Source organism: Sodiomyces alkalinus (genome assembly GCF_003711515.1).
Source record: "Sodiomyces alkalinus F11 unplaced genomic scaffold SODALscaffold_2, whole genome shotgun sequence".
Taxonomy (NCBI): domain Eukaryota; kingdom Fungi; phylum Ascomycota; class Sordariomycetes; order Glomerellales; family Plectosphaerellaceae; genus Sodiomyces; species Sodiomyces alkalinus.
The window spans coordinates 5,674,893-5,701,134 of NW_021167080.1; the positions used below are offsets into that span (position 1 = coordinate 5,674,893).

A 26,242-nucleotide genomic window follows, 5' to 3' on the forward strand; every position below is an offset into this window, starting at 1 on the left:
TGGTCCTCGTTTTCCTCGCCGTTTTCTTTTTCTTCTCCCCGACTCTCACCCTCTTGTTTTCTCTTTTCCTTGCGAAAGACATGGCCGCCTCGGGCCTTTTCCTCCCTTCAACTTGACCTAAATTAAGGCCTGCAGACCTGTGGGCAGGTTGAGCAGCGATTGTCTGTGCAGAGGATTGGCAGTATGTACATAAAACTACATCGTATTTATTTGTACTTGCAGAGTACGGATACCGGGTAGGGACATCAGTCTCGACGGTTTTACTTCGTACAAAGAAAGGACAGAGTAGGAATCTCCAGTTCCATGTCTCCGCCGGTCAGCGCCGTTGGTGAGGGTCGGCATTGGCGCATTAGTACGGATACAGCACTTGGTACGTGCATTTGGCGGCATTGCACCGGCTTCAGGTATCTGTCTCACTGGGGCCCCTTGAACCTTAGGACGTGGTGGGTAAAATGAACCCCCTACGAGTTACTTTACTACAAGGAGGCGGGACCCCAAGAAATCCCCAAGCCCACACGTTAACGGGTCTCAGTCTCAGGGCCCTTCCTTCCTCCACCACGGTTGTTGTCTCTTGAACAAACCTGGGATCACTTCTCTTTCTCTCCTCCTCCTCTCCTATCCTCCTATCCTCCTCTTACTCCCCTCTCTCTCTCCCTCTCTCTGGAGGAAAGTGGACAGGCGGATGTCCGATTTTCCCTTCCTCGCTTCCGCTTCTTTATCCCCTCTCGTTATTTCCATCTTCTCGTCTGTTCTGTCGAGTCAAGTCGAGGTCGCGGCCCTCGTCCTACCTGCCCCTGCCTTGTATTTCCTTTTCGACAACTCTAGCTTGTCCCAATTTTATCCTAGACCGCTTGCTAGGCCGGACCACGGGCCTTTACCAGGGCGACGACGACGACGAGTACGACGAGTACGACGACGAGTACGACGAGTACGACGACGAGTACGACGACGACGACACGCCAGGGACGACTGACCGCTACGCAACACATATCGTCCATCCTAATCATATTTCTCGTGGCTTTCTTCACTCTGCCGGCCAGAGCGACACACGGCGCTGTCAGATACTCACGACGACTTCCGAGAAATTTCTGGAACGGATTGTACATAACTTTTCCTGTTCGGTAGTCGGTAACCTGGATACGGCCCTTGAGCTTCCATTGCCCGAACACGATTTTCTGCAGCGTGCCTTTGTCCACAGGCGAGACTTACGACGAGTACGATTTGCCTTGGGCAAGCTGCAAATCTGCCGGTCATGAAATGAGCGGCCCAACTCTGACGATGGCTCCGGCCGTCGGTCTTGATCCGACTTCTTCGTTTTCTCGGACCTACTCCTCTCCCAACCTCGCAAGTCTCCACAGCCCTCCGAATGCAGACCAGCCAGACGCCGGCCTACGTTTCTTCGAAGTACCCTCATTCGACACCACGCCGGAGTTGGACGCTAAATTGCTTTTCGATGCCCAAAAACCCGATTCGCCATTATCCGAAGCCAAGATCGGTGCTACCGTCACCGCAGAATCCGCCCACGCCAGGGAGGACAGGCCGGAAAAGAGAACTGCAAGATATTCGCTCGTTGAGCGGCCCAAGTCATGGATTCCCGGCTCCAAATCCGCCTCGAGCCTACAAGAGTACTTCTCGGACCGTCCGAGCACGCGAATAGGAACCGAAAGGCCAACCGGTGGTCTCATGTCGACAGCAGGAAGTGACTCTGGGCTGCGAAGGAAGGCCGACGTCAAAAAGGTGAACGTGACGGAGAGTTCTGCGGGCCTTGCACGAGCGTCTTTGACCTCCCCGACTTCGCCCCTGCCCCAAGGCATTCGAGGACGCCCGGCAACCAGAAAGACTGCCTCTAACCCCGATGCAAAATTGCACGACTCGGTGAAAGGTTCGGCAAAGCGAAGTCTTCTCTCACGGCCCCTCTCGGTCGGGGACCCAGACACTCCCTGGCTCGCAGAGGACTCGAAAGGCACCTCCCGAACTCTGAATCGGGCGAGCTCTTACCTAACTAAGATGAGGGCGCGTCCCCAGAGCGCTTTTGTCAAACTCAGTTATAGCCGGAATAGTTCGAGCAACAATAGCCTAAGTAACGATTCCGACACGAGCCGTTCGTCTTCCGCAACCAGCCTGGCACTACCCGTCACCTCTTTCACCATTGAGCATCAGGGTACCTTCAAGACAGCTTCCTTTGTCGACGGCAGCATCACCTCGGCAGATGACTCTTCTGGGGACATGGCGCCTTCCCGAGACCCCCTCTGGAAGTCATTCAAGGCCCTAGATTCCGAGTTCTGCAAGTTCGCTGCCCGAGATACGGCTCAACGCATGGAGCTCATCCGCAGGGTCCTGCTGCCCTTTCTTCAAGCCCACACCAACCATACCTCCAATAAATCCCTTTGCCCCCAGCATGTCGAGCACCGCGCCAATATCCTGGACAAGTGGTGGAAAGGACTGTTGGAGATGCTGGACAGGTCTGAACAGCAGCCACTCCCTGGAGCGAACCGGCCGCTTCTTCTCAACATGATTCTCGCTGTCATGATGCGTCCGGAATGGAGACAGGGCGCCTCGTACATGATGCCTTTGGCGGACAGATCACCGAATGAGCGCGTCGGCACCAGATCATGGTCGCTGTCTTCCGACTCTAATGACTCTACCCAGGCCGAGTTTGCTCTTGCCTCGGCTGAACACAACGTGAGAGCCATGTTCGCTGCCAACCTACTGAGCCAAATGGATATCGTGGTGCGGAAAATGTCCCAGCGTCAGGTGCCTCTGAGCCTAGTGAATTTCAGTGGAAAGACTTGTGCGTATGCTTTTTTCTTCGCCCCGGGCGTCGCAGACATGCTCGTGCGGGCATGGCGCCTAACCCCAGACCTCCTGCGCCGCGTCGCCCGAGAATTCCGGTTGCCCGAGAAGGATAACGGAGAAAGCGAGGATATTGTCGCGCTATTTCCGCCGAATCTGGGCATGCTGGGTTGGACTGATGTCAAGACCATATTGGACCGGCTCAAGGGTGAACCAAAGCTTTCGATGACTGCCGCGCGGATTAGATGGTACGGCCCCTGGCTCCTGAGGTGGGTGGGTCGCGATACGGATTTGTTCTTCATCTTTTGCAAGTATTTCCACATCCTATCCGATGAGTTCACCCCGCCTGGCCTGCCGCTCGTTGAGAAAGCCAGGTCGCCCGCGTTTGCCCTCGTCCATGCACAGCTACTGGCCACGCTCGACTGGACCATTCACCGCCCGAATGACGAGGGAGATGTGATGAGCCCGCCTTCGTACGACTCAGCATACGGAGCCGATGCTTTCATGCCTCTGGGCACGGTGGCCGGCTTTCGCCCGGCTATGAACACATCCCAGAATCGTCTCGTCACTTTACTCAAAGACTTCCTCTCTGACGACTCGCCGCATGTGAACGGTGCCCGACACACGTTTGCCGAGGCGTTTATGGCTGTTCTGCGTGCCGTGACAGCCAGAACCTCTGTTTATGACATTGATGCTTGCTGTGTGCTCTGTGACTTTCTGGAAGAAGCCCTCGTCGCCTACGATCAGTTTGAGGATACTGATCGTCGTCCGAACCTCTCGTACGTCGACTGGTCCTTCTGGTTTGACGTCTGCAAGAGGATGCTCAGCACGTTCCACTCGTCGATGGAGGCTCGGCTTTTCTCATTCGTGTTCGCGACGTGGGATGCCATTGCGGCCGATCCTCGTCGGAAGCAGAAGGTGTGCCTTGAGTGGCTTCTAGAGGAGAAGAATTTCAACGACTACTTTAACCACTGGAATCCCCTGGTGAGAGCCTACTTCATGCGGCTTCTGTGCTGGCGGGTCTGTAGGGACACCGGCAGTGCAAACGAGGTTGACGCGTAAGTGATATTCCGAACCGTGGCAGGCTTTTGCCTACGGGTTTTAATGTCTTTGGCTGGAGCGGTGTCCTTACTAACTGCTGCGCAGCGAGATCTTCCTCATAGTCGCGTCCCGCCTCAAATCCACCTGGGCGCACTATCTCTACATGAAGCAAACGGCGGAGGAGGCCGGCAAATCCCCCCCCTCGACCGCACCATGTCTCCCTACACCGGGTAAAAAGTTTATGATCATCCGCACCGAGGTACAACCTCATCAGACTGGCTTATTCATGAGCTTCGATTCTTTCCTACAGCCACTTCAGAACTCTGGTCCCTCCCTTTCTGGTCTCCTTGGCACCGGGGCGAATGCCAGTCCTCCGTCAGATGCGAAAAGACGCTGGTCTCTATTGGGCAAGGTTCTCTCCTTTACGAGCGGCTCCTCGGCGGCCGACGCCCCTACCTCCAAAGTATTGTCGGGGAGCGACGTCGAGCAGGCGGGTAAGGCCCCAGGCGAGTCGCTGGGCCGTGATCCTTCCTCGTCGGCTCCTCTGCCTCCGCCCAAGCCGTCTTCTCCGACTACATCAGATGGTAGCTCGACCGGGTCTGCACCAGTCTATTCCGAACCGCAATACGTTTTCAAGTTTACCCTCGGCGGTCATGTCACCAACCCTAACCAGCTACGCGAGCGGGCTCTCGTTCGACCCAGACTCCCCAGGCCTGCTCAAGCATGGGTAAATGCCCGATCTCGAAGCGGAAGCGATCCACCGCCTTTCGCGCCACGAATGCCGGCACCCACGCGTCGCGTCTCAGGCCTTCACGAGGGCGGGCTGGTCTGCGAGGCGAGGAATGCCAGCCCGCTCTTCTCACCCATCGGCGCCCATGCGGCCCGCCGCATCAGCAGCGAAACCCCGCCTCAGCTTTCCTTCTCGCCGAGTTTCACTCGCTCATTGAATGAGCCTTTCGACTGCGACGCCAGCGTATTGACCGAGCAATCGAGAAGGAGTGACGACAGTATCGCAGTATCCTCTGCGCTTTCTCACACCACGAAGGATAGCCTCCCTGTCGGAGACGGGGAGAGCGGTCGGTCGACAGTGGACACGTTGCCGCGGCCTGTCCAGCCCACCGGGATCTATGCCAAGAATGCGATTTATTCGGGGCGCGCTCTTGCAGAATGGAGCGTGATCGTTGCCGAATGCAATGCTTTCATCGATCGCAGGAGGAACGAGGGCGTGCTGGGCCTACGCGAGGTCGAGGTTCCCATGCTCGGCACGGAAGGAATAGGGCTCAGGCGCCTATGATTCCCTGCATGCACCTTTCAAGCAAGGCCGACGTTTCCCTCCCCCGGTACACCAACGAGGCGAGCCACGCTGTCTTCACCAAGTAACATGACAGTTTATTCCACGACGGCTTAATTATATCGACACTGCCCCACAACGAAATGGGGACCACGCCCGTCTTATTGCCAGGAAACCTTCCTGGGGCCGAAGACAGTGACGGCTCGTTCATTCCCTTGGCTATATATGATGTACAGTTGCTCTATATTCAACATGAGAGATTCTTTGAGTTTACTCGAATGCATTTGTAATGAACACCGATATGACACAGGCGGCGTTCTTGATTGTTTTTTTTTTCTGTACTGCTCTCCTCTATATAATAGGGATGTCGAGGTCAGGGTCGGGAGGAAGCGAAGAGTTATGGCAGATTCCGATTCAATGAACAAATCAAGGATGCCATGACGGCCATGGCAGGCAAAGACACATGTCAAAATTGACTTGTCTTTTCCTCTTTTCGTTGTGTTTTTCGTTTCTTGTGATCTCGTCTATTCATGACCCGGGGATGAAATCCGATCGCCTGGGATTACGGGTATGTGGATATTGAGGGTCATAAGATGAGCGGTAGAAGTTGACTTCCGTGGAGGAAGTTCAGAGGGTTGGAGCTTGGCCATTAGCTGGGTTCAGGGGTAGGACACATGTACAGCGAGTAGGGAAAAGTCTTGGAATAATTTACCTTTTCAACATGCAACCCAATCGCACATGACTGAACTGAGATGCTGCTCTATTCCGCCTCGGAAAATTGGTAAAGAAGAAGAAGAAGACGGGTATCGTCACGAAGGTCCTGTCCATAGGTCCATATTCCAGAAATACCATATCAGGAATTCGTCGGGAAGGTTGGTGGTGGAGAACTCCCCGAGAGGCAGTGGCCTATCACCGACGGCTTGTAGTCCTAATCAGGAAAGGACTGTCCTCACCGAGCGCTCACCGAATTCCTGCTGTAGGCTTCCTGGGTAAGACGTGGGACTTACTACGAAGTAGAATCCTGATAGTGGCTAGAATAACACTATATTATTCTTTCCTAGCACGAGGTTTGGAGTTAAGCCCTCGAGTTTCTTCTAGATGGCGTTAGTGGCATTTTGATCAGGGGTTGGAGATTTGTGTTCCGATTGTCACCAGCTTTTTGGACGGGCTACACAGAAAGGCTTCAAGGACTTAAAGAGGCTTGTCTCCGACCAATGGCTCTGTTCTGCGTTTCTGTGTTCCAATTTCTCCAAGGCAGCCCTCACTCGATAGAAAACGGCCTTGGCACAATCCCACTTTAACCCTGGTTTATTCTGACTTGTAATGCATTAAGCCGTCACTGCGTGGACGCCTATCTCTTTCTCTCGAAAATCAGCAGGTATAATGCGGATGGCTACTATCATGAGGGAAGTCCTATGAGTGAACAGGAGCCGAGAGGACACTTTCCGCGTCCCAAACTGCGTGCACAAACAAGTACAGGTGTCGGGGTCGGGTTGGGGCTTCTCTGCCATTGGGTCCTGTGGACTTAAATGGGCGTGTGTGGAATGTTGTTTTATTAAGGCGCAAGCTGGTCTTGCGGAGGCGTGATACGATGTGTTCTGCATTGCGTTGACGATAGGTAGTTTCCGTTTACAGGTCCTGTTTTAAATCGACTAGGGGGCCCGGAGCCCCTTTATGCTTGAAACTTTAGGGTTGTATGCCCAAATAAAGGACGACTAGACTAAGAAGATTGACGGCGGCCATTTTAATCGAAGGATTGTTACCCGCTGAGCTATCGCGTTATTCCATGGTTGTGCTTCAGCAGTTACTACAGTGTTACAACCCTTTTTTATTACAAAACATAACATAGAGATACTACTCTGTGGTAGTCAACTCCAAAAGATTCGTAGACAGCGCGACATTATGCGCAAAGACTGCGATTGTCTACCGTACGGAGTGAGGACACAGTCGACAACTGTTCAGAAGCAGAATAGAAGTACTTTGGTACCTTGCTTAGGTGCCTTATGATAGGTAACCCACTGTTTCCCACGTGACTGGCCTAACAGGGACGAGACAGCCAATCAATTCCAAATAGCTTACTCCGTACTTTGTTTGTAATAGGTACCTTACACTTAATTAGAAGCTACTCGGAGCTTGCGGTCATGTGAGGTAACGACCAGGTCGTCCAGGAGATACGACTCGAGAGGTACCAAGCATTCCTCAAGGTCATGAATTCCATTGCTTTACGATCTACGGAATGCGGACAACCTTCTCCAGCACATCTCCTCCTCCCATCTCTTCCGCCGACATTCTTATCGTTAACGCATTGCCATCCACGTTAATCAGAAAGGCTCCGTCACAATCTACCAGCTCCCCCTCCTAACATACGAGCATCAATACTGCATTAACTGCCGACTATTTTCACCACGCACGGTCTCGACAACCCTTCAGGGCGGCGCTTTGGGTTTCCGTGTTGACGGGACAAGAGAGGCAGGGTTGATTATCTTTCCACACGCGGCGATTTTCTCTCGGCGATGCCATCACCCTTCTCGCGACTCATTCTTACTCGACTTTCCGTCTGATCGAGCCCCAGACCCGGCCAACCTAACGTGGCACGAAACCCACTCTCCGACCTTTCCTCCTCTCCCTCCCCTTCGTCGTCCTTCTCCGAGATAAGTCTCATCCACCCTCGCCCGTCACAATGCCCTCACAGAGGCAAGTACGCAGCCTCCTCGTTGGAGTTCTAGTCGGCATCTTCTTCGTCCTCTTCGTGACGTCTCGTCTACGGCCGAACCAAACACCCGACACCCGAACGATTCAAGACTTCTACCACAAGACGGTCCACGGATTGGAGAGCAAGAAGCCACCGGCGCAAGGAGACATAGCGAATGCAGTCCAGGATCAAGACACTGACGGCGACGTGGACGCCGAAGATGAACAGCTGGCCAACGACCTGGCCACACGCCTGCGAGAAGCCGCGGACAAGGCCAAGGACTTAGCCAACAAGAAGGCCCCGCTCAAGCCTGATTCTCCAAGCGAAGTCGTCGGAGTCGGCAACTCGGCTGCCCACCAGGACAGCACCGATCACGCGGTCGGCGGAAAGAAAGCCAAGAAACCAGAAGAAGTTGGAGACGAGCCGGATCCCGACGAATTGCTTGCTGTCGAAGCCGAACTCAGGTCCCTTATGAGGAAATATCCGGGTAAGAAAGGAGCTTCACCTCTTCCCATCCCAATGACGTCTTTCTGTCTCGCCTCTTCCTGCGTCCCCGATGCAAGATGCATCTATACGTTCTTTCCCTTTCTACTGTTCTTTTGCGGAAACTGACGCCATTGGTCTCTCAAGTCCTCATCTTCTCTAAGACGTGGTGCCCATTCTCGAAACGAGCCAAGGGTCTATTACTGGACAAGTACGCCATCGAACCGCCTCCATTCGTCGTCGAACTCGATCAACACCCCCTCGGCCGCCAGTTGCAGGAATATCTAGGCGAGAAGACCGGCCTGACCACTGTGCCTAATATCTTGGTCAACGGCGTCAGTATGGGCGGGAGCGATAACCTTGCCGAACTCGATGCCAATAATGAACTAATCGACAAGATGGTCCATCTCGGCGATAAGAAGGTGAATATGAAGCAGCGTCTGCCACAGTAGCCACGAGGGGATCTTCCTAGCTGGCACTAAGGTAGGAATGGCACTTGCCGGTTGCGACACTACGAAGTCCTCTGGTCGTATTCGAACTCGGAATATACCTTATTATGCCGACGTCATCTGGAAGACTTTCTATTGTATTATAATCACCTAAGCCACACAGGCATGGCAACATTCTGGCGTTCTGGAGTCGGCTTTCATTGATGACCTGGATGCTCGCACATGGGATGGACGCGGGGGAAAAGATATCATGATGACCGGGAGGACAGAGTCGACGGATGTCCGTCCTTGACACAACCGTGGCTTGAATAAACGAGAGAACCAACACCCACCTACTACTCGCCCTACTAGGTATTTTTCTATATACCGCTACTACCAGTGTGTTGAATGTGACGAATTGACCTGGATCCCTAGATCTGACCTTGACTTACAGTCGTATTCACTGATGTATATATTTTCACTCTCAAGTCGGAGTAGTGGTCTTATAGATTCCAACCTCCACCACACATAATGGTGGTGGAATATCCGTGGTAAGAAATCCACAGAACTTCCCGTATAAGTTATTATTAAGCTTACGGTATCGAGATCTCTAGATATTCAATGAAAGTCGGCTGAAGGGCGGAGAACTTAGAACCCCATTCACGGAACTACGGATTCTCTTAAGCTTTCTTCCGCAGCCATTACTTCCATCATTTTCTGCATAGTGGAACTTTCTTCTCTCATTATCCTCATAGCTAACTCACGAAACCATCAAAGGGACATAAAAACCGCATCATTACAGTAAGTGCAAAAGGTTTCTGTCCCGTCAAACGTATCTACGTCGCATATTAATGCTGGGCAGGTACGATGGGAACGTTTTGCCCCGCCCCCATTTTGGCGGGGACCCTGCTGGTCCCCATGGTAGAGACCCAGATGGGGCGGGGGACCTTGATGGCCACCTTTATGACCACGAGCTCACTTTGAGCTACATTGTCATATGTGGTCCCTTAAATATCACGCACGCACTTCATAATAGGACTCGACATGAGTTGCAAATGGCAGGCGAACCGGGTATTTAAGCACACGGGTGTTTCTTCCTTGCCTTGCGCTTGCTGTACCTGGAACATTACCTTACCTTCTTCTCTTGAGTGGCGCTCGGCCGGACTTGATTTTCTGGCCACCGGGATTTAAAACTTAAAACTCTAGAAGAGAGTTGCTGTCGCGGCCACCGTCGCTGTCTTGGCCTTACTTTGCCTTTGTGGCTGCCTCATTCTCCGCGTGTTCAGGACGCCAGAGGCGACCTTCATACATACAGGATAAAAGAAAGGGATATTTCGGTTTATTTCGGTATATATCAAGGAGTCAAGCAGTTTAGGCTCGTCTCCCGGCTTCCTCCTCCACAAGCTTCTTATCACCGTTCGGCCAGTATATCAAACATGCCATCATCATCACCAGCAGCAGTCGATATGGTCATCCCACCCAAAACGTCCTCTCTGCAGCCCTTTATGGTTCTCTGTGTTGCGCCGTTTCTCGGCTACAGGGACATTCAGGCCCTCCGCTGTGTCTGCACGGTTCGTCGACGTTTGTCCCACCCCGTCTCCCCAAAAGGCGGTTATGGAGACAATACCTAGTTGCTAACTCTCTCTTTTCTTGGTTCTTTTCCTTCTAGGAATGGCGCCGAATACTCGACCAATATGAGCGCTCGGTCAGCCTCAGGCACTCCGGCCTGCGCGAGTACGAGGTCCAGCCGCGGCACCTCATCCTTGGCTCAGAGACGCCCACGCGCTATGTGATACCGTTTCCCTCGTACCCCGGAATCCGCGAGTTGGAAGAACGAGCGCGCCAAATCCAATACGTCGTCCACCAGACCAACTACCTCAAGGACGGCTTTAGTTGCATCGGCCTGGGAGACTGCGCCCCGGAGGAGTTGTCCCGCGCGACCCAAGGGATCGAGAGAGCCCTGTGGCTCTGCAGCGACATCGCCGATCTCGAGGCTGCTCCTTGGGCCTCGTTCAAGGACGTCCCCGAGAATCTCCGCGTACACCGGCACCTTGTCGGGCATGGGCGCGAGGATCGCGAACAAGCTTCGGATGCAACGACGACCAAGGAGGATCGGGTTTCCGAGAAGCCTGTTCGAGTAACGCAGCTCGAGCTGCTCGAAAACCTCCCGACGGTGGACCTGGCGAGGCTTGTCGTGTTGTTATTTCTGACGAGACACGCGTTCATGGAGTTCGTGTGCGGAGAGGCTCCCCGGGACTTTCAGAACCCATTATATGCAGAATGGTGCATGAGCGTAGTCGAGGCGACGCTGAGACATGGTGTCTTCTTTTTGCATGCGCAGATCCAGGGTGGCAACGAGCACTTGCTCGGACGAGCCGGTGTGGGCTCGCCCCTAGCCCGCAGGGCCGCTGAGATTGCGACCGATCTGGTCGAGGAGATCCGCCTGTGGGAGAAATCTTGGCAAAACATGCTGCCGGGGCTCAACATGACCGTCCAGGGAACCTTTCGAAGGAGGATTGGCTGTGACCCGAGGCAATCGCTCTATTTTGCGGCGGAGATGATCAAGGGGAACAACGTGACGTGCGGTAACTGCAAGACGGTGATAGCCGACGCTGGACACAATTCTTGAGATGGCCTCACGTACATCGCGGGGACGACGTTTCCAGGGGTAGGGTGGGGGAGCTGGGGTGGGATGAAGGCTAACGCGTCCCACGAACCGACAATGACCGATATATTTTATCTGTATTCAATACGCAGAATCAGACAGGCTAATAGAAAATGAATAGACGCAGTGCAAAAGGTAACAATCGGCATTGTGTAAAGGAATGATTCAATCCGGAGCAGATCAGTCTGCAGCAGAGCAGAGGTAAGGGAGCCCGGCTAGACACATGATCGTGATGTCTGTTCTCAAGGGTCTGACGGGAAACTGACCGAGACTCGCCGAAACGAATCAATGACCGAATAATACGTACCATACGAACTTATTTATGTACTCCGTAGGTACCTTGGCCAAAAGCTATGACAGACGTCCTTCGGGGTTTGAAGCACCTACATATTGTAATGCCTATCCCTACATGCCTTAGGTGGGTATATACGTGTACAACGTACGTTGTAGGTAGGCGATGAAAGGTGAGCATGCGCGGGGAGGGTGGATTTGTGACAGAGGTGGGGCGGGGCTGCTTATATACACGTGTACCGTACACGTAGATGATTGATGTGTCCACGGTCCAATCAGAACTGGGGTTGGCGTTCGTGGGTACTTTCAGCTTCATAAGTCACATGATGTGGGCCACAAATCCGAGGGTTTACGCCCTAGAAAATTCGGGCTGGGGCCTTTCCCAAGAGACTTGCGACCCTCCAGTGTGAAGCGAACTTCGAACGACCAGGTCTCAATCTCCATCCCGCACGCCAGGCCAATCCAGCAATTCGCTTCTCGATTCGACATATCGGAAAGCGAATTCCCTGAACCTCACAACCGCAACCATGGCTGACGACGAATACGTATGTGCTTTTGCTTTCCCAATTTCCCTTGACCCCGCGAGCCAGCCGATATGAATGGAAGGACGCAGTCGTCGACATGCCCCCCGAGGCTGGGATACACAAGGGAGGGGATGCTTTTGTTTTCGGGCAGAACGACGAAGGCTAACGTTGGGGGTTGTTGCAAATCCATAGAACGCCGAGGAGGCCGCCGAGCTCAAGAAGAGAAGAGCGTTCCGCAAGTTTTCCTACCGTGGTATCGACCTTGAGGAGTACGTTTCCCTCCCACCTTTTCCGCACCCATCCACCGAAGGGAAGACGTCTTCCATGATATATCACGCCCGCTGTGCCGATGCCGCCATTTCTCTCATCGACCCAGGATGGATGTTGCAGTAGGGGTTGACGGTTCAATCGAGGGAATGACGGTCTGGCGTAGGGCTGGCCTGGGTCTAAGAAACAAACCAGCAAGAGAAGGAAAGGGAACAGAGGACGGGGGAAAAAAGAAGACGAACGAACGACGGCTGACACATGATTGCGCCTATAGTCTCCTCGACCTCGACTCCGAGCAACTCCGCGATGTCGTACATGCGCGTGCCCGCAGACGCATCAACCGCGGCCTGAAGCGCCGCCCTATGGGCCTCATCAAGAAGCTCCGCAAGGCCAAGCAGGAGGCCAAGCCCAACGAGAAGCCCGACCTCGTCAAGACGCACCTCCGTGACATGATTGTCGTGCCCGAGATGATTGGCAGCGTCATCGGCATCTACTCCGGCAAGGAATTCAACCAGGTCGAGATTAAGCCTGAGATGGTCGGCCACTACCTTGCCGAGTTTTCTATCTCTTAGTACGTTCTTTCGCCTTCTTTTTTCCCCTCCTCCTTCCTCTCGGAGGAGAGACAGAAGAAGAAACAAGTGTCGACTTGCAAACATGCTGACACCCACAACAGCAAGCCCGTCAAGCACGGCAGACCCGGTATCGGTGCCACGCACTCGTCGCGTTTCATTCCTCTGAAGTAAAAAAAAACCAAAAGATGGATGGTTTATGCGGAGGCGCTGTTTATCCGGTCTTTTTATGAGGGAAGATGGGTTCTTGCATTCACGGTCATCAAACAAGGCGAACGGGAATGGTCTTGATAGTATGGTTATGGCGGAGCAAAGCCATCTGCTATCATGTTGATTTGACAATCGGGTAGTGCAATACAACTTCCGTTGTCCCGCTAAGACATGCTGCGCCGTCTTCTACCTTCCCCTACTCAGCTGAGTGGTGACGCTCTACATAGCTGTGAGGTTCTGACCGGGCCTTCCATAGTCCATGGGTAGAGGGTTTGGACAAGGGTCTGTACCTTAGGAGTTTAGTCAGGCGTAGGGACAAGGACTGCCCTCGCGTATCGTTCTCGACTCGAGTATCAAAGACGAGCAACAAGCGCCTTCGCTTTTGCGTCGCACTGTCTTTTTATGGGGAGCAGACCCCTCGAGCCGCAACTCAAAACATGAGAAAGAGCAAAAAGGAGAAAGACGTAGTGGCTTTCCAACCGCGAGGGGGGATTTCGGTGGAAAGAGACTCCTAACGAGCACCTTAATGTCCTGAATATCGCGAGAGTTCAAATGTCTCCAACCTTGCCCATCATGCAGACACGCATCGCCGGCTCGCCTCTTCATCTTTTCATCTTTTCACCTTTTCACCTTTTCATCTCTTCGCCCCTTCACCTCTTCGTCCAACATCTTCCCCTATGAACATTACTACCTTGTAGGCAATAGGACGCAGATTCGAAGCTCAAGTTACGAGCGCTTGCATCGACACGGACACATCCACCACCTACCACCACCTCCCCCCCAAGAGCTCTCAAGCATGTCGCAGAATACCAATCATTCCGAGAAAAGCAGCGCCGGACCTTCGGTCAGGGGAAGGAGAAGAGGGATGCCCGGGACGTACGAGATACACCCCTCAGTTTTTGTACAGGGAGGGGGGGCAGAGCCTGTTGATCCCGACGCGATCACTCCGGCACCCCCCCTTGACCAAAGACAGGAGGAAGAGGGCGAAATTGTCGAAGGAGGTGAAAACATCCCGGCACTTCCCGTAGAGGGAGACCGGGAAGAGCCCCCTGCTTCGAACGAGAGTACTCTAGCCACTGGCCCTGATAAAGGAAAGGGGAAAAGCGTCCAATTCGCGGAACATGATAAGACCATCAGTAGTGGAAGAAGGGGAGCAGCTGAACTCGACGAGATCACTCCGGCACCCCCCCAAAACGTTCCGACATCCCGCGTTGATGAAGGAGAGGGGGTCGTTGGCGCAACCCAAAGCAGGTCCGCCAACAGGTCCGTCGAGAGGCCTCATCCAATGCCCGCCTCGGTTGATCCCAGCGACGTCGTCTACTTGAACGAGTCGGGACCCCGGGGGCAAGGCGTCTTCTCGCGGTACCCGGTACAACACGGCCTCACCATCTTCGCCGAGGCCCCGCTCCTGGTGTGCCGGGAGGTTGAGCTGCTGAACGAACACGGGTTCTCGCACGCCTGGGAAACAGCGGTGCCGACGGCGCGGCAGCAACTGAAGGCCATGTTCCCTCAGCTACAGCGCGTGCCTAACCTCCTGGTGGGTTACCCAGAGACACAGCAGATGCTCGAGACGTTTCTCAGGGACCGGGCGTTCAAGGCGATGAAAGTGGGGTCCACGGGCGCGACATGCGTCGTGGGCGGCTATGCCTCCTTTGTCAACCATGCGTGTCCGGGCGACATTACTCAGATCAACGCGAGAGTGAACCCCATTGCGTCTGTCGCGCCGCGCTTCGTGCTCAAGGCCACGAGGGATATTAGGCCCGGCGAGGAGATATTCATCGACTACGGCAAGCCGTTGGGTTTCCGCTGTTGCTGCCGCGTGTGCGAAGACATCCGGTCAAACAAGTTTGGCGGCCGGCTCAGGCTGTGGATGAAATATCAGTGGGAGAAACAGAGGTGGTGCAGACAGTGGAAGAGAGGCAAATCGATGCAGACGGTGTGGAGCTATTAATCCGAACGGAAAGAGAGATGGGAGAGAGAGTGGTGAAGAGCCTCGAGCGTTGACTTTTTATTATCCTGTCTTTTTCTTATTTCCGTGTAGTTTGGGGGTTTCTGTCTTGATTTTCTTCCCAGCGGGATCATTGGACTCCAGCGTCTGTCTTGTTTTCGAGCCAAGCCCCCTTTTTGGGCGTATATAAATTCTCTAATAGCCTTCGCGGGGGAACGACGTGGGAAAGATAAACCATGTCACCCATCCTTTCCCACATCACTGTTGGAACTCGCTCGTTTGCTGCTTACGTGTCTGAACGTCGTTATTTAACGTGGTAATGCCAATCTCTATCATGCTAGGTAGGAGAAGGGGAATGCAGGAGGGCCTCATCCGGGACATTTTGGCATCCCCATCGGAGGCATGACGGGATTCTGTAGTCGGCGAGTATTCTGACCATTCTGACCAAAGCCCGATACGTACGATGCCACACATAGATGGTGTATTTATGAGCGTTCTTGTGACGGCCACTTGGTTAATATATCCCGGTGTTTATGGCTAGTCCGTTCGTCTTGAGAACAAATGAAAGAACCGTTGTTGTATGTTGTATTCTTGCAGGACCTTACCACCCCGTCATGTTCGATCCGCTAGTTTTTGTTCGGTATCATACAACCCGCCCCCCCCTCCCCCATGCGGCTATAGTTGCCATGGCGTCGCTGCTGCGACGGAAACAAGGGTTGAGTTCTTCATTTCCTTCGTCTTCCTGTTCGTCGTCGTCCTCCTCTATTCCATTTGTGCGGCCAGCTTCTTGGCCTTGCGTTCCTCCTCTGCCAGGTGCAAGTTCCTGTAGTGCGCTACCAGGTGGTCGAGGTTGGCCTGCGAGCCGGCGGGGATGTTACGGGCGGCGGAGCTCTGAACGGCCCTGTATTTTGTGAGACTTGCGTTAGTTTCTCTTTTTCTTCTTCTTTTTTCTTCTTCTTTTTTCTTCTTCTTCTTTTTCTTTTCTTTCCTTTTCCTCGTAAAGGAGACAAGGAGAGTATGAGGAGAAGCGAAGAAAAAGCAAGACGTACTCGGGGTAGCGGAGGTCAATGTCGCGGTTCGCGGGGGCGTGGAGGAAGAGGGTGCGGTCGAAGCCGGCCTGCTCGACGGCCTTGGTGTGGAGAGCGTTGCGCTCCTCCCATGTCTCCTGCCAGTGCCGGTACTCGTGGATCTTGCGGGTCAGCCAGGGCGCCTCGCCGTCTTTTCCGGGCTGCGAGGCCTGGTAGACTACGTAGCATGCGGGCATCGCGGCGATGGTTGCCCAGAAGCCGGGCTATGTTGTCAAGAACAGATTAGCCCGTGTGTGTCTGATCGGGGGGAATTGAAAAGGACGATCGAGGGGTGGGGACGGTGAGATAAGTATCGTACCCCGAAGGACTCGTTGACAGGTTCGGCGTGGTGGTGGTCATGGCTGGAGGCGTGGCGGCGCGCGGGGCGGGGAGCGGATCGGCGGGCCTGGCGTGCGATGCAGGCGCCTCGATGTCGGATGGCCTGCATCTTGAGAGGGTGTTGACTGGGTGCGCGAGCGAGTTGCGTCGTCAATTGGGGGTTTTCTCGTGATGACTGAGGTCCATCCACCGAGGTTGGAGAACGGGCTCGTCTCGTGGGCTTGGTTTGGAGGTTTGTGGCTCTGCTGGATTCTTACATAATCGAGAAGCGCTAGACGCCAATGTGCGCTTGATGGACCAATCACATCATGCCGAATTACAATTTCAATCGACGTTTTGTCGCCTTCTGTTAACAGCTGGACGCATTGTCCCCTTTTATCATTAAAAACGAAGTATTACTTCGCAGATTCAGCTTCGGCCGATTCTTTAGACTTCGATATGGTGGTGATGAGGTGTCCTTTTCTTCCTCCTTGACTCAACTCACCTGCTTTCATCTCATTTATTTTGTAACAGCCAGAGAGTATGCTTCTTGTGGAGTGACAAACCATATTTATTTCATTGTATCTTGCTTTTCAAACAAGTTTTCGTTTTGTCTGTTTGTTAGGCTCCTCACATCTGGCCTCTTTCTCGGATCCGACTTTATTACATCACCGCCTTCACCCCCGGTCTTTCATCAACGGTCTCACAATGCCGCGGCCGAGGTCACCAAGTAATGGCAATATATTATCACCATTTGCTCTCTTTATTGCCGTCCTCGGCCTTGTTTCCTTCTTACCGACCTCCTCAGCATCCCAACCTGAATCCTCCCCGTCAGCCGACGTGGAGTTGATATGTCACACCGACAACAACTGTTATCCCAAAATCTTCCAGCCAACCGACGAGTTTCAAGTGGTCCATGAAGACCAGGAACTTCCAAACGGTCTCCACATTCGCATGGACATCTGGACTGGCCGGAAAGAAGCCAAGCTCAACGATCCGTCAGACGATGAAGATGGAAATCGGGCCCTGGAAGGATTACGCGTCGACTCGGGCGTCGGCGTCGTAGTGGTCGAACCTCAGGCGGGCGCGGATGAATCGGGGTCGTTGGAAGATTTGATCCCTTCCGGAGCGCCGGTGTACGAATCGTACGGCCGCGTCAAGCCTCCCGAGGAAGAATCGGGCCAGTTCTATTCCAACCTCGAATACGTCAAGAAGGGCCCTGGCGGCACCGACCTCCCCTTCGACGAAGCCCTCGAATTCCTCGAGGACATCTCCCACGACATCTACTACGGCGAGAAAATTGCCGAGAACCCCGACACGGTCCAGGCGCTCCTCTGTCTGATGGTGCAGCGGGGGGAGGAGGAGGAGGGGGAGGGGGAGGAGCCGACGACTTCAGACCGTGACGACGCCACGGCATCACCACCACCTCGTAACCAGCAGGCGGCTTCCATCGTGGCCGCGGCGCTGCAGAACAACCCACCCGCCGCCCGGATGGTCGGGGACGCCTGGCCCAGCCTAATGGAGTCGACCTGCACTGGGCCCCAGGGGCGGGGATTCCCGCTGCGCGACGGGTTCTACGCGCCCTTCGCCCCGCTGGACCCTTCGGCCCGGCGAGACGTCCCCGCGGCGCAGGTCAAAGCCCGCGTGGGCGCCCTGAGCAGTCTGCTGCGCAGCCCCGCGGTGCGCGACGACTTTTTGGCCAGCGGCGGCATGGATCGGCTTTTGGAGGCGCTGACGGGGGCGGCGGGCGGCGGGGCGTGGATGGGCGTGCAGCGCAAAGTCGGGCACCTTCTCCTGGACCACTTCCTCGACGAGGAGTCGGGCGCGACGAAGGGGCTCTGGCCCGTGTTCCGCGCGTCGGAGCCGGATGCGGCGAAGAGGAAGCTGGGGCGCGAGGCGGACGAGAAGTGGATCGAGGCCGTCAGGGTGGTGCGTGAGAGGGATGGTGGCAACGACGGGGAGCACTGGAGCGTGGCGGTGTTGCGCGAGCTGGAGGGGCATCATGCTGCGCAGTTGAAGGGTCTGCCGAAGGAGGAACTGTGAGGAGGAGTGCGTTAGTTGCTTTTTCTTCTATTGTATTTTTGGGACTCGGTCAACAACGATTAACTAGATGTTGGGACATGGGACTGAGATGTTCATAAGATGTATCATGTTGATTTCGACGTAGGCGGGCCATCAAGCGACTACCTTGCGTTCAGCCAAAGCCAATCTAAGCTACCGCTTCCTTCTCTCGAAAATATTCTCCGACAGCCTACCTAGCCAGTCGGACAGACAAGACGTTGTGTGACGCCAAAAGCCAGAAGCAATTACGCGCTATGGTGATATATCTCCCCGGTCTCTCGATCATTCCATCCGCCCGGACCTTAATTTTCATCCCTCTCTTCACATCCCAAGAAGTCTCTCACGCATCCCAAGCACTCAGATTATGGCCTCAAAAAAGAAAAAAGGCTGACAACAATCGTATTGTAGGCGGTGTTGTGAAAGAGACAAAAAGAGAGAGGTAATGGTGTTTGTTGTTCCCGGGTGAGTCGAGGAAAGCTGCTGGAGCAGAAAAGCGCGAACGAAGCGCGCGTCAGGCAAGTGGCAGGATCTTCCTTTAGAAACCGTGGACCTTGACGAGCTAGGAAGAAAAGAATCCGAGTTAGCAAAATAAAAGCGTCCCTCTAAGAGATGATGTGGAGGTACGAAAAGTGAAAGGAAGCCGAGCGGACACAACCCCCGGAGACCCGACGAGTTTAAATATAGCATGCGACATTGACATACCTTGGCGTCCATCTCAAGACCTTCCTGCTTGTCGATGAGAAACTCGTGAATGTTCTTGCGCTGGTCGCCCTGGAGCTGGATGACCTCGCCAAGATCCGAGTCTTCGACGATGGTGCCGTTGCAGGCGAACTTCTTCTTGATGACCTTGAGGATCTTCTTCTGGTCGAAGCGGCGGGGGAGGCCCTGGATGGTGGTCAGGGTCTTGCGGCCGTTACGCTGCTGGATACGGATGTGGATGTAGTCCTGGGCCTTCTTGGTAGACGCAGTGCCAACGTCGGCCTCCTCGGCATCGGCGAAGGGGTCGATGGACTTGAGGTTCTCGATGGTCGTCATCGATGGCGAAGCGTGGAGGGTTTGCGGTAGTGGAGGGGAGGAGAGCGTGTGGATGGTGTTGCTGCGGCGGGGTGGCTTTTGTCGACGGGACAAGAAGAATGTGTGCGGGGGAAGGGGGAGGGTTCTGGGTTTGGATGTGGCTTTTTTTTTGAGTCTTTTTATCCGCTTCTGCGAAGCTTTGTGGCTTGGTCAAATGTGTCCTTGATGTAGGTACCTTACGGAGTAAGAGGAGATGGAAGACGGTTAAGAAGGTTCGGTGGAAGACTTTCTTTTTCTCGAGCCGTTGAGGTGGTACGTGTCTTTGTGACTCGTTGGTGAGGTCGTGTGGTGGTTCTTTATTTATGACCAAGTGCAGAGGAGAAGAAAAAGAATCAAAAGCCGGTTTGAGAGTGGCGGTGGCGGGGTTTTACTGCCCAAAGGTCTGGTTACTTAGGTACTCTAGTTGACCTCACTTGACTCAACGCCACCCCTTGGCGGCTGTGCTAGCACCCTGTGGGGTTGCCCCTGGGTCATGTGACCGATGTATGTATACAAAATGAATTAATACTCAATGAACAAAGGGATGAGTTTCGCTCACATGAAACCACAACAAAAAAGTTGTCGACTTGCTCCTGAAGGCCTCGATCTAGACGTAAGCGTCAAGGCATATATCTTGAGTTCACTATCTATATTACGGGGTAGTCATCACGATAAAATGGTCTTCTAACTTCCGAGTCCCTTTCCCTTTCCCTGTCCCCTAGCCTCGTCTCGCGGCCGGGTCGGACCCGACCTCGGCAACACTCTTGATAGTCGTCTTCAGCGCCGCTCCCACCGCCGAGGATGATTTCTCCCCTCCCCTTGCCTGTCGCCGACGGTTCCAGTCCGCGAGCTGCATGCAAAGACCCTCCATCGTCGTACAGACCCCGTGGTACCCGATGCCGCCCTCGTGCACGGGTCTCCGGGCGGCCCGGTCGTCGATGATGCAGTTGATGGCGCCGTTGAGGCACGGACGCTGCAGCAGATATAGGGGCATGGGCGGCTCGCGGAGGCCGAGGCGCGTCAGCACGGGCACGTGCCACAGCAGCAGGCACCACCCCTCGATGACGGTCGCCAGGGCCAGCAGCAACACCGGCGGCGGGTAGTGCACCGCGGGGCTCGGGTCGCAGACGGTGCGCAGGGCGGTGTAGAAGTCGGCGAAGCGCGGAGGGGGGCCCTCGTCGGTGACGAGGAAGGGCCGTCCCGCGACGGCATCGGCGTGGGGACCCAGGAGGGCGGCTTCGAGGTCGAGGTGGGCCAGGGCGACGTTGCCGCCGTGTACCCAGTTCTGAACCCACGGGGCCGAGAAGGTGGGGAATGCGTCCATTGTTAAGACCGGGGTGACGATGACGTCGGGCGAGGCGCCGTAGATGCCATTGCCCGGGCGGATGACGCCGGTTCGCAGGGCTGTCCCGGGGCCGCCGCTACCTCTACCGCCGCCACTACCTCCACCACTACCACCACGGGCATCGGCTGCGCAGACGAGCCGCTCGGCTTCGGCCTTGCTGCGGGCATAGTTGGCAAAGAACTCCTCGTGGCGGCGGAGCGGGGCGAAAAAGTCGTCCTCGGTCATGGTTTGGACGTAGTTGGTCGGCCAGCGAGACCAGGGGGCGTTGAACCACGTGACGGGCCGTAGGCTGGTGCTGCAACTCGAGGTGGCGATCAGGACGTCTGCGCCGGCGCGTTGGGACGCAGCGAGGACGTGCGCGGTGCCCGTCACGTTCACTCTGGCACAGCGGTCGTAGACGAGGGGGCTACGCTCCGAGGGCCGGATGACGGCGGCAGTGTGGAACACGGTTAGAGGCAGGCCCCCGACGGAAGGATCCCAGGGTTTGGCAAATGCGGCTTGGGTGGAGGATTCCGAGGTGATGTCGGCTTGGACGAAATCGACGTGGGCGGCCGAGCCGGCGAGAAGCTCCTCGCGGACGGGTGGCCGGGCGTCGACGATGCGAATGGAGGAAGGCGGTTGTCCGCGCTGGAGGAGTTGGAGGACGATATAACCCCCAACTAGACCTGTTCGTTACAAGGACAGCGCATGTGAGCCAAAAACCGGCGAAATAAACTCATTGATACTTTTTGATATTTTCTCCCCGTGTCTCGGGTTGTTGTATCTGGGGTAAAGTACTAAAGCGCAAGCTTACCCGAACCGCCAACGACGATGTATCGCCTCTCTCGCTTAGGCGGGAGATGAGGCTTCCAGTCGCATGGGGCTTCCTCGACGCGACGGTAGACCCTCTTGATATCCTCCTCAAGCCACGGTCCCTTGGTCAGCTTGAGGAGATCCGGATGCGTGGTACTCATGGCATGGTTCACTTTCCATGCCCAGAGCAGGAGGAACAGGGCCACGGATGCCATAATAGTTGCGACGGGATTCTGGGCTGCCCAGGTGCCAACGCTGAGGTGCTCCATGAGTGTGGCAGTAAGACGGACAGACTGGGAAACGACGGGTATATTCGATGCCGATATAATATATAGTGTTTATAATAAGCTTCAAGGAGAGAAAATCGAATTGACCAGGGGCATCGGACAAGACGGTGAAAAAGAAAGAGGAAGAAGAAAGAAGCAGATATATATGTAGAACAGTCCGACTTTCCAGTTCTTCATCATGTGGTCGATTCCTGGTTCTGCGAGGTATTATGACGTGAGGGACGTAGGGACTTGAGGGACAGACGAAGCAAGATGTCGTCTGTGCCCTAGGACGACAGAACGTACCTTAGACGAAAGATGCATCGGGATCTTCCACGGAAGAGATGAGAGATGGGAAAGAGATGATCCTTGAGTGAGGTGGATAAAGGTACAGTAGAAACGTGGGGTTGTTGCAGTACCCCACTTCACTTGTATCTACTACCTTATCTAATACCTGCCACTGCACGTTCAAGTTCCGTACTTTGTACTTATATAGTACGAACGAAGTAAACGAAGACGAGGAAACGATACCAAGACGCGAGACGCGACCATGATCATTTGAAAACGCGGTCAACGCCCTGTCAAAAGCCGTGAAACATACATGCGACATGGCTCCATTTGATACGGCTTGAGCTGTATCTGTGGAGGGCAAGTACGCTGTAAGAGTGGGTTCTACGCATGGCGGCATGACAGGACAGTGCTTGCATCTGGCTCACGGATGGCCTTTATTCGCATGATAGGACAACCTACAGGCACAACGATATCGAGATTCTCGAGATTCCCCGTAGCTATCGGCAGAACGGTATCACATATTGCCATGATGGTTTGGTGTCCCCAAAAGGTACGTTGTACTCACTCCGTCAAGCCCACAACTTGTTGAGCCCCTGACAATGGGCTAGTGCGACAAGTCGGCTCCCCGGCTGCGCGACTGCTTCAGAGTGATCAAGCTAGGTCTTGGCATTCTCATGCCGCTGAGGTCAGCCACAGCCGACAATGGCGATATTGGTCAAGGCCCATGCCAACCTTAGAGGTGATTCGGAACCTCGATTGACATTGACCAGAAGTTATGTCTTTTTTTTCCTTTTTTTTTTCCTTTTCTTTTCTTCCACAGATAAAAGACACCCAGCTGGCCAGGAAGATGCGCCAGGGTTTGATGGTTACCGTATGAAGTTGATGTTATGATAATGAAAGCGATATACAGAACAGACGCAGCGTAGCCAATGTATCCCCGGCACCGAGGAAGCGGGTCCAAATGCTTGCGGGTCGCATGCAAAGTGTGCCATGAAATGAGACGGTGCGGGCGAAAGAAGTCGGGAAATGAAGGCAATCACAAAACGCAGCCCGCAGAATGCAGAACGAATTATTAAGACGGTGAAACACATTGACAGTCGTCTTCTTTTGCAACACGTTTGTTGTCTAAGGTACCTTAGCCACGCATGTACGCTGTACGTAACTCGGCCGAAACGCATTCTTCCGTTCACGTGGCGGAGCAAAGAAGAAGAAGAAAAAAAAAAACGGAAAGGAGGACTTTGGCAACCCTATAAACCCTACGGGATAAGAAAAGAGAATCTGTTAGGATAGGCAATGTACCTTACCTTACCTTATGTACCTTATAGAAAAGGATGGTGCAGATGCCTGGAAATTGACGGAATGTTTTGGATTCAACTCTTGGCTCTTCGGAGAGAACGACCCGACGATATCTCCGTTCCATTCTCGCAAGTTACAACGTATGGTACAGATTACAAAGTATATGTACTTCTGAAACGGCCTGCCAAGACGGCCAAGAGAGAAGCCCGGACCTTAACCCTCTCGTTTGCCAATCCCATTTGCTATCTTCGAGCTCTTCACTCGGCGTTACGGCGAGATAGCGTCATGATGTGAGCCACTCCCTGGTGGATCCCAGTCACCCGCAACACAAACACCGACTAAAGTTGTAACTCTCGACAGGCTCTTCCTCCGGTCGCGATTGCCATGACACCGGGACTATTGCCCTACTATTGCTAGACGACACTACCTGAGGGGAAAGAGAAAGAGGAGGGGGGAGGGGAGAGCGCAAGAAGAGGGAAGGGCCTAACGAGTTCCTGAACGCTAAATGAGATGAGCTCATTGTAGTCGGTCACAAGGCCAGGTACGGACACCTAAAGCACTGGTACCTTACAGCTGGTGCCTCGGAAGGTTGGGAAGATCACACCTGCCTGCCATAATAATAAACCAGAATCGTCACCCGCTTCCGGTTGTAGCTGCCTCCCTCTGGTCTCCGCGAAGAGCTTGCATCCTTCCATAGAGCGTAAGTACCTAGGTAAGTACCGATACCTCAGGTACCTTAACTTCCGTACCTTACCTGCCTTTGTGCCTTGTTGGCCAAGGTTACCTTAGCCAGCCAGCCAGCCTACGGTACTTTTCCCGCCCGAACTCTCTTTATTTTTGTTTTTATTCTTCCCTTTTTCCCTTCTCTTTTTCTTCTCTCTTAAAACCACCTCGACCTTATTAGCAGACCGTACCCGAAGCATCTCCCCCTAATCCCTACAACGCACGCTTTTCGCAACAGAATTATTGCGGTGCACCTCACTTCCGCTCGTCTTTTCCCCACCACTTCACCGGATTCCCGTCACCGTCCACAATGCCCACCCTCGCAACCGTTGCCCTGGCCCTTGTGGCCGCGAGCAGCCTCGTCTCCGCCCAGCGCAAGGTCTACACCAACGAAGACCTCGCCAGCGTTGATGCCATCGACATTGGCACTCGGAGTAAGTTCCTTCTTCTTCTTCTTCTTCGCTCACGGGCCTCCGGCGATTTAGTGACGACGCAAATTCGATTTACTGACCGACCTGTTCTATCTTTGTAGACGCTTGGTGCCAGGGCCAGAGGAATGTCTGCACTCGGCTCTGCGACAATGCCGTCACCAACGACTGCTCCACGGTGAGATGACGGATACCCACCCCGCTATTCATGTTGCTGCATGTTAAGACGGACCTGTCGTGGCGCTAATCAAGTCTCGTGTTCTTTTTCTCCTTATTTAGTCCACTCTCGATTACGACTGCCAATGCAGCAACGGCACTGCCCCCGGTCTTGAATACTACCGATCCTCCATGCCCAGCTTCATCTGCAATGCTGTCTTCGAGGAGTGCATCATTGCCAATGTAGGCAACGCCCGCGGCCAGCAGCAGTGTGAGGACGACCGCGACGCTGCCTGCGATCCCGATGAGCTCCTCGATGCCTTCACCGAGAATACTTCTACCGCCGCCGAAGCCCCCGCCGCCACCACGAGCCCCACCGCGTCAGCCACCTCCGTCGCTGACGCCTCGCAGACCGAGGACCCCGAGCCTACTGCCGAGGCAGACGACGATGACAGCTTCGCCGCCCCTACCGCCGCCCCTGTTGTCGGCGCCGCCGCTCTGGCCATTGCTGTCTTTGCCTACCTGGTTTAAAGGGGAAGGCGGGCACTATCTCTCGAGCTAGTCATTCAGCGGCCCAGCGAGCGCCTGTTGCGTCCCCTAGCGGATCCTTAATCTTCACTTCTCTTGTATTCACCTTCTCTATTTACGTGCCTCGGCTGGCCGCGCCGGCTCATTCGGCGTTCTGTGCGCCTTAATCGACGACGCTTTTTTTTTGAGAGAGAGAGAGAGAGAAATAGGGGGGGGGATCACGACGAGATGGATGTTCCCACGAGAACGAAGACGCCGGCGGAGAAAGGAGTTGGGATGTAAGGTGGTCCCGGGAGGATGAGAGATGAGAGACGGTCACATGGTTTGACTGACAGGGAACAGTAGTGGAATTCTTTTTTGAGCGAATGAAATGGGGTTTCTTTTCTTTTTCCTCGCCCCCCCGAATTCTACCTTTTTTGACAGCCCTTGCTTTGTCCGAAAGCAAACATCATCAGCCCCGTGTTCTTTGATCCCTCGCGATCCCTTTGACTTGCCACAACCAGAAACAATGGCACAATGCCACGCCGGATCAGACTGCCAAAGGGGTACTCATCTTGGACAGAACAATGACCATGTCCAATCTTCGTTTCTGGACATGTCTGGACATGTCGAGTGCGTGGAACGCAACAGGCGGATTGAAACGGGGACTTCGTTTCTGTGGCCCGTCCTCGGTTCTGTATCTGTATCTTGCACACTGTTCCGTTACACTCGCACCT

At 54.3% G+C, this 26,242-nt stretch overlaps 11 protein-coding genes across 11 annotated transcripts; 7 read left to right on the forward strand and 4 right to left on the reverse strand.

The window, feature by feature from the left end:
- Window positions 1-1,278: 1,278 nt before the first annotated feature.
- SODALDRAFT_270675 (DUF1765-domain-containing protein) lies at window positions 1,279-5,128 on the forward strand (the record flags this gene model as incomplete). The annotated part of the gene is made up of 2 exons (XM_028607728.1): window positions 1,279-3,851; window positions 3,940-5,128. The coding sequence occupies 2 exons, from the start codon at window positions 1,279-1,281 to the stop codon at window positions 5,126-5,128; spliced, it is 3,762 nt and encodes a 1,253-aa protein (XP_028469376.1).
- A 521-nt stretch (window positions 5,129-5,649) lies between these two features.
- SODALDRAFT_357627 (hypothetical protein) lies at window positions 5,650-6,636 on the reverse strand (the record flags this gene model as incomplete). Its single annotated transcript, XM_028614021.1, has 5 exons — window positions 5,650-5,778; window positions 5,864-5,894; window positions 5,939-6,053; window positions 6,278-6,293; window positions 6,466-6,636. The coding sequence occupies 5 exons, from the start codon at window positions 6,634-6,636 to the stop codon at window positions 5,650-5,652; spliced, it is 462 nt and encodes a 153-aa protein (XP_028469377.1).
- A 391-nt stretch (window positions 6,637-7,027) lies between these two features.
- SODALDRAFT_357628 (hypothetical protein) lies at window positions 7,028-8,752 on the forward strand (the record flags this gene model as incomplete). The annotated part of the gene is made up of 5 exons (XM_028614022.1): window positions 7,028-7,100; window positions 7,274-7,329; window positions 7,451-7,713; window positions 7,820-8,304; window positions 8,448-8,752. The coding sequence occupies 5 exons, from the start codon at window positions 7,028-7,030 to the stop codon at window positions 8,750-8,752; spliced, it is 1,182 nt and encodes a 393-aa protein (XP_028469378.1).
- A 1,050-nt stretch (window positions 8,753-9,802) lies between these two features.
- Window positions 9,803-11,525, forward strand: SODALDRAFT_331321 (hypothetical protein). Its single transcript, XM_028611432.1, has 2 exons — window positions 9,803-10,299; window positions 10,398-11,525. Exons 1-2 carry the CDS (start codon window positions 10,165-10,167, stop codon window positions 11,355-11,357), a joined length of 1,095 nt encoding a protein of 364 aa, XP_028469379.1. The 5' UTR covers window positions 9,803-10,164; the 3' UTR covers window positions 11,358-11,525.
- An 884-nt stretch (window positions 11,526-12,409) lies between these two features.
- SODALDRAFT_272831 (ribosomal protein S19) lies at window positions 12,410-13,218 on the forward strand (the record flags this gene model as incomplete). Its single annotated transcript, XM_028607859.1, has 3 exons — window positions 12,410-12,477; window positions 12,750-13,046; window positions 13,149-13,218. Coding segments are annotated over 3 exons (435 nt in total), but the record flags the coding sequence as incomplete, so codon positions are not given.
- Window positions 13,219-14,670: 1,452 nt separating this feature from the next.
- On the forward strand, window positions 14,671-15,330 carry SODALDRAFT_331322 (SET domain-containing protein). The gene has a single exon (XM_028611433.1). The coding sequence runs from the start codon at window positions 14,756-14,758 to the stop codon at window positions 15,203-15,205; it is 450 nt and encodes a 149-aa protein (XP_028469381.1). The 5' UTR covers window positions 14,671-14,755; the 3' UTR covers window positions 15,206-15,330.
- A 634-nt stretch (window positions 15,331-15,964) lies between these two features.
- On the reverse strand, window positions 15,965-17,102 carry SODALDRAFT_357632 (hypothetical protein; the record flags this gene model as incomplete). The annotated part of the gene is made up of 5 exons (XM_028614023.1): window positions 15,965-16,103; window positions 16,252-16,493; window positions 16,589-16,828; window positions 16,929-16,954; window positions 17,093-17,102. 5 exons carry the CDS (start codon window positions 17,100-17,102, stop codon window positions 15,965-15,967), a joined length of 657 nt encoding a protein of 218 aa, XP_028469382.1.
- Window positions 17,049-18,818, forward strand: SODALDRAFT_331323 (hypothetical protein). Its single transcript, XM_028611434.1, has one exon. The coding sequence runs from the start codon at window positions 17,542-17,544 to the stop codon at window positions 18,628-18,630; it is 1,089 nt and encodes a 362-aa protein (XP_028469383.1). The 5' UTR covers window positions 17,049-17,541; the 3' UTR covers window positions 18,631-18,818.
- Window positions 18,819-19,183: 365 nt separating this feature from the next.
- On the reverse strand, window positions 19,184-19,683 carry SODALDRAFT_322681 (translation initiation factor SUI1; the record flags this gene model as incomplete). The annotated part of the gene is made up of 2 exons (XM_028609743.1): window positions 19,184-19,207; window positions 19,351-19,683. 2 exons carry the CDS (start codon window positions 19,681-19,683, stop codon window positions 19,184-19,186), a joined length of 357 nt encoding a protein of 118 aa, XP_028469384.1.
- Window positions 19,684-20,289: 606 nt separating this feature from the next.
- On the reverse strand, window positions 20,290-22,386 carry SODALDRAFT_331326 (NAD(P)-binding protein). Its single transcript, XM_028611435.1, has 2 exons — window positions 21,840-22,386; window positions 20,290-21,711 (listed from the first exon to the last, which is right to left on the reverse strand). Exons 1-2 carry the CDS (start codon window positions 22,051-22,053, stop codon window positions 20,420-20,422), a joined length of 1,506 nt encoding a protein of 501 aa, XP_028469385.1. The 5' UTR covers window positions 22,054-22,386; the 3' UTR covers window positions 20,290-20,419.
- Window positions 22,387-24,394: 2,008 nt separating this feature from the next.
- SODALDRAFT_331329 (hypothetical protein) lies at window positions 24,395-25,797 on the forward strand. The gene is made up of 3 exons (XM_028611436.1): window positions 24,395-24,848; window positions 24,947-25,020; window positions 25,122-25,797. Exons 1-3 carry the CDS (start codon window positions 24,725-24,727, stop codon window positions 25,527-25,529), a joined length of 606 nt encoding a protein of 201 aa, XP_028469386.1. The 5' UTR covers window positions 24,395-24,724; the 3' UTR covers window positions 25,530-25,797.
- The last annotated feature ends 445 nt before the right edge of the window (window positions 25,798-26,242 follow it).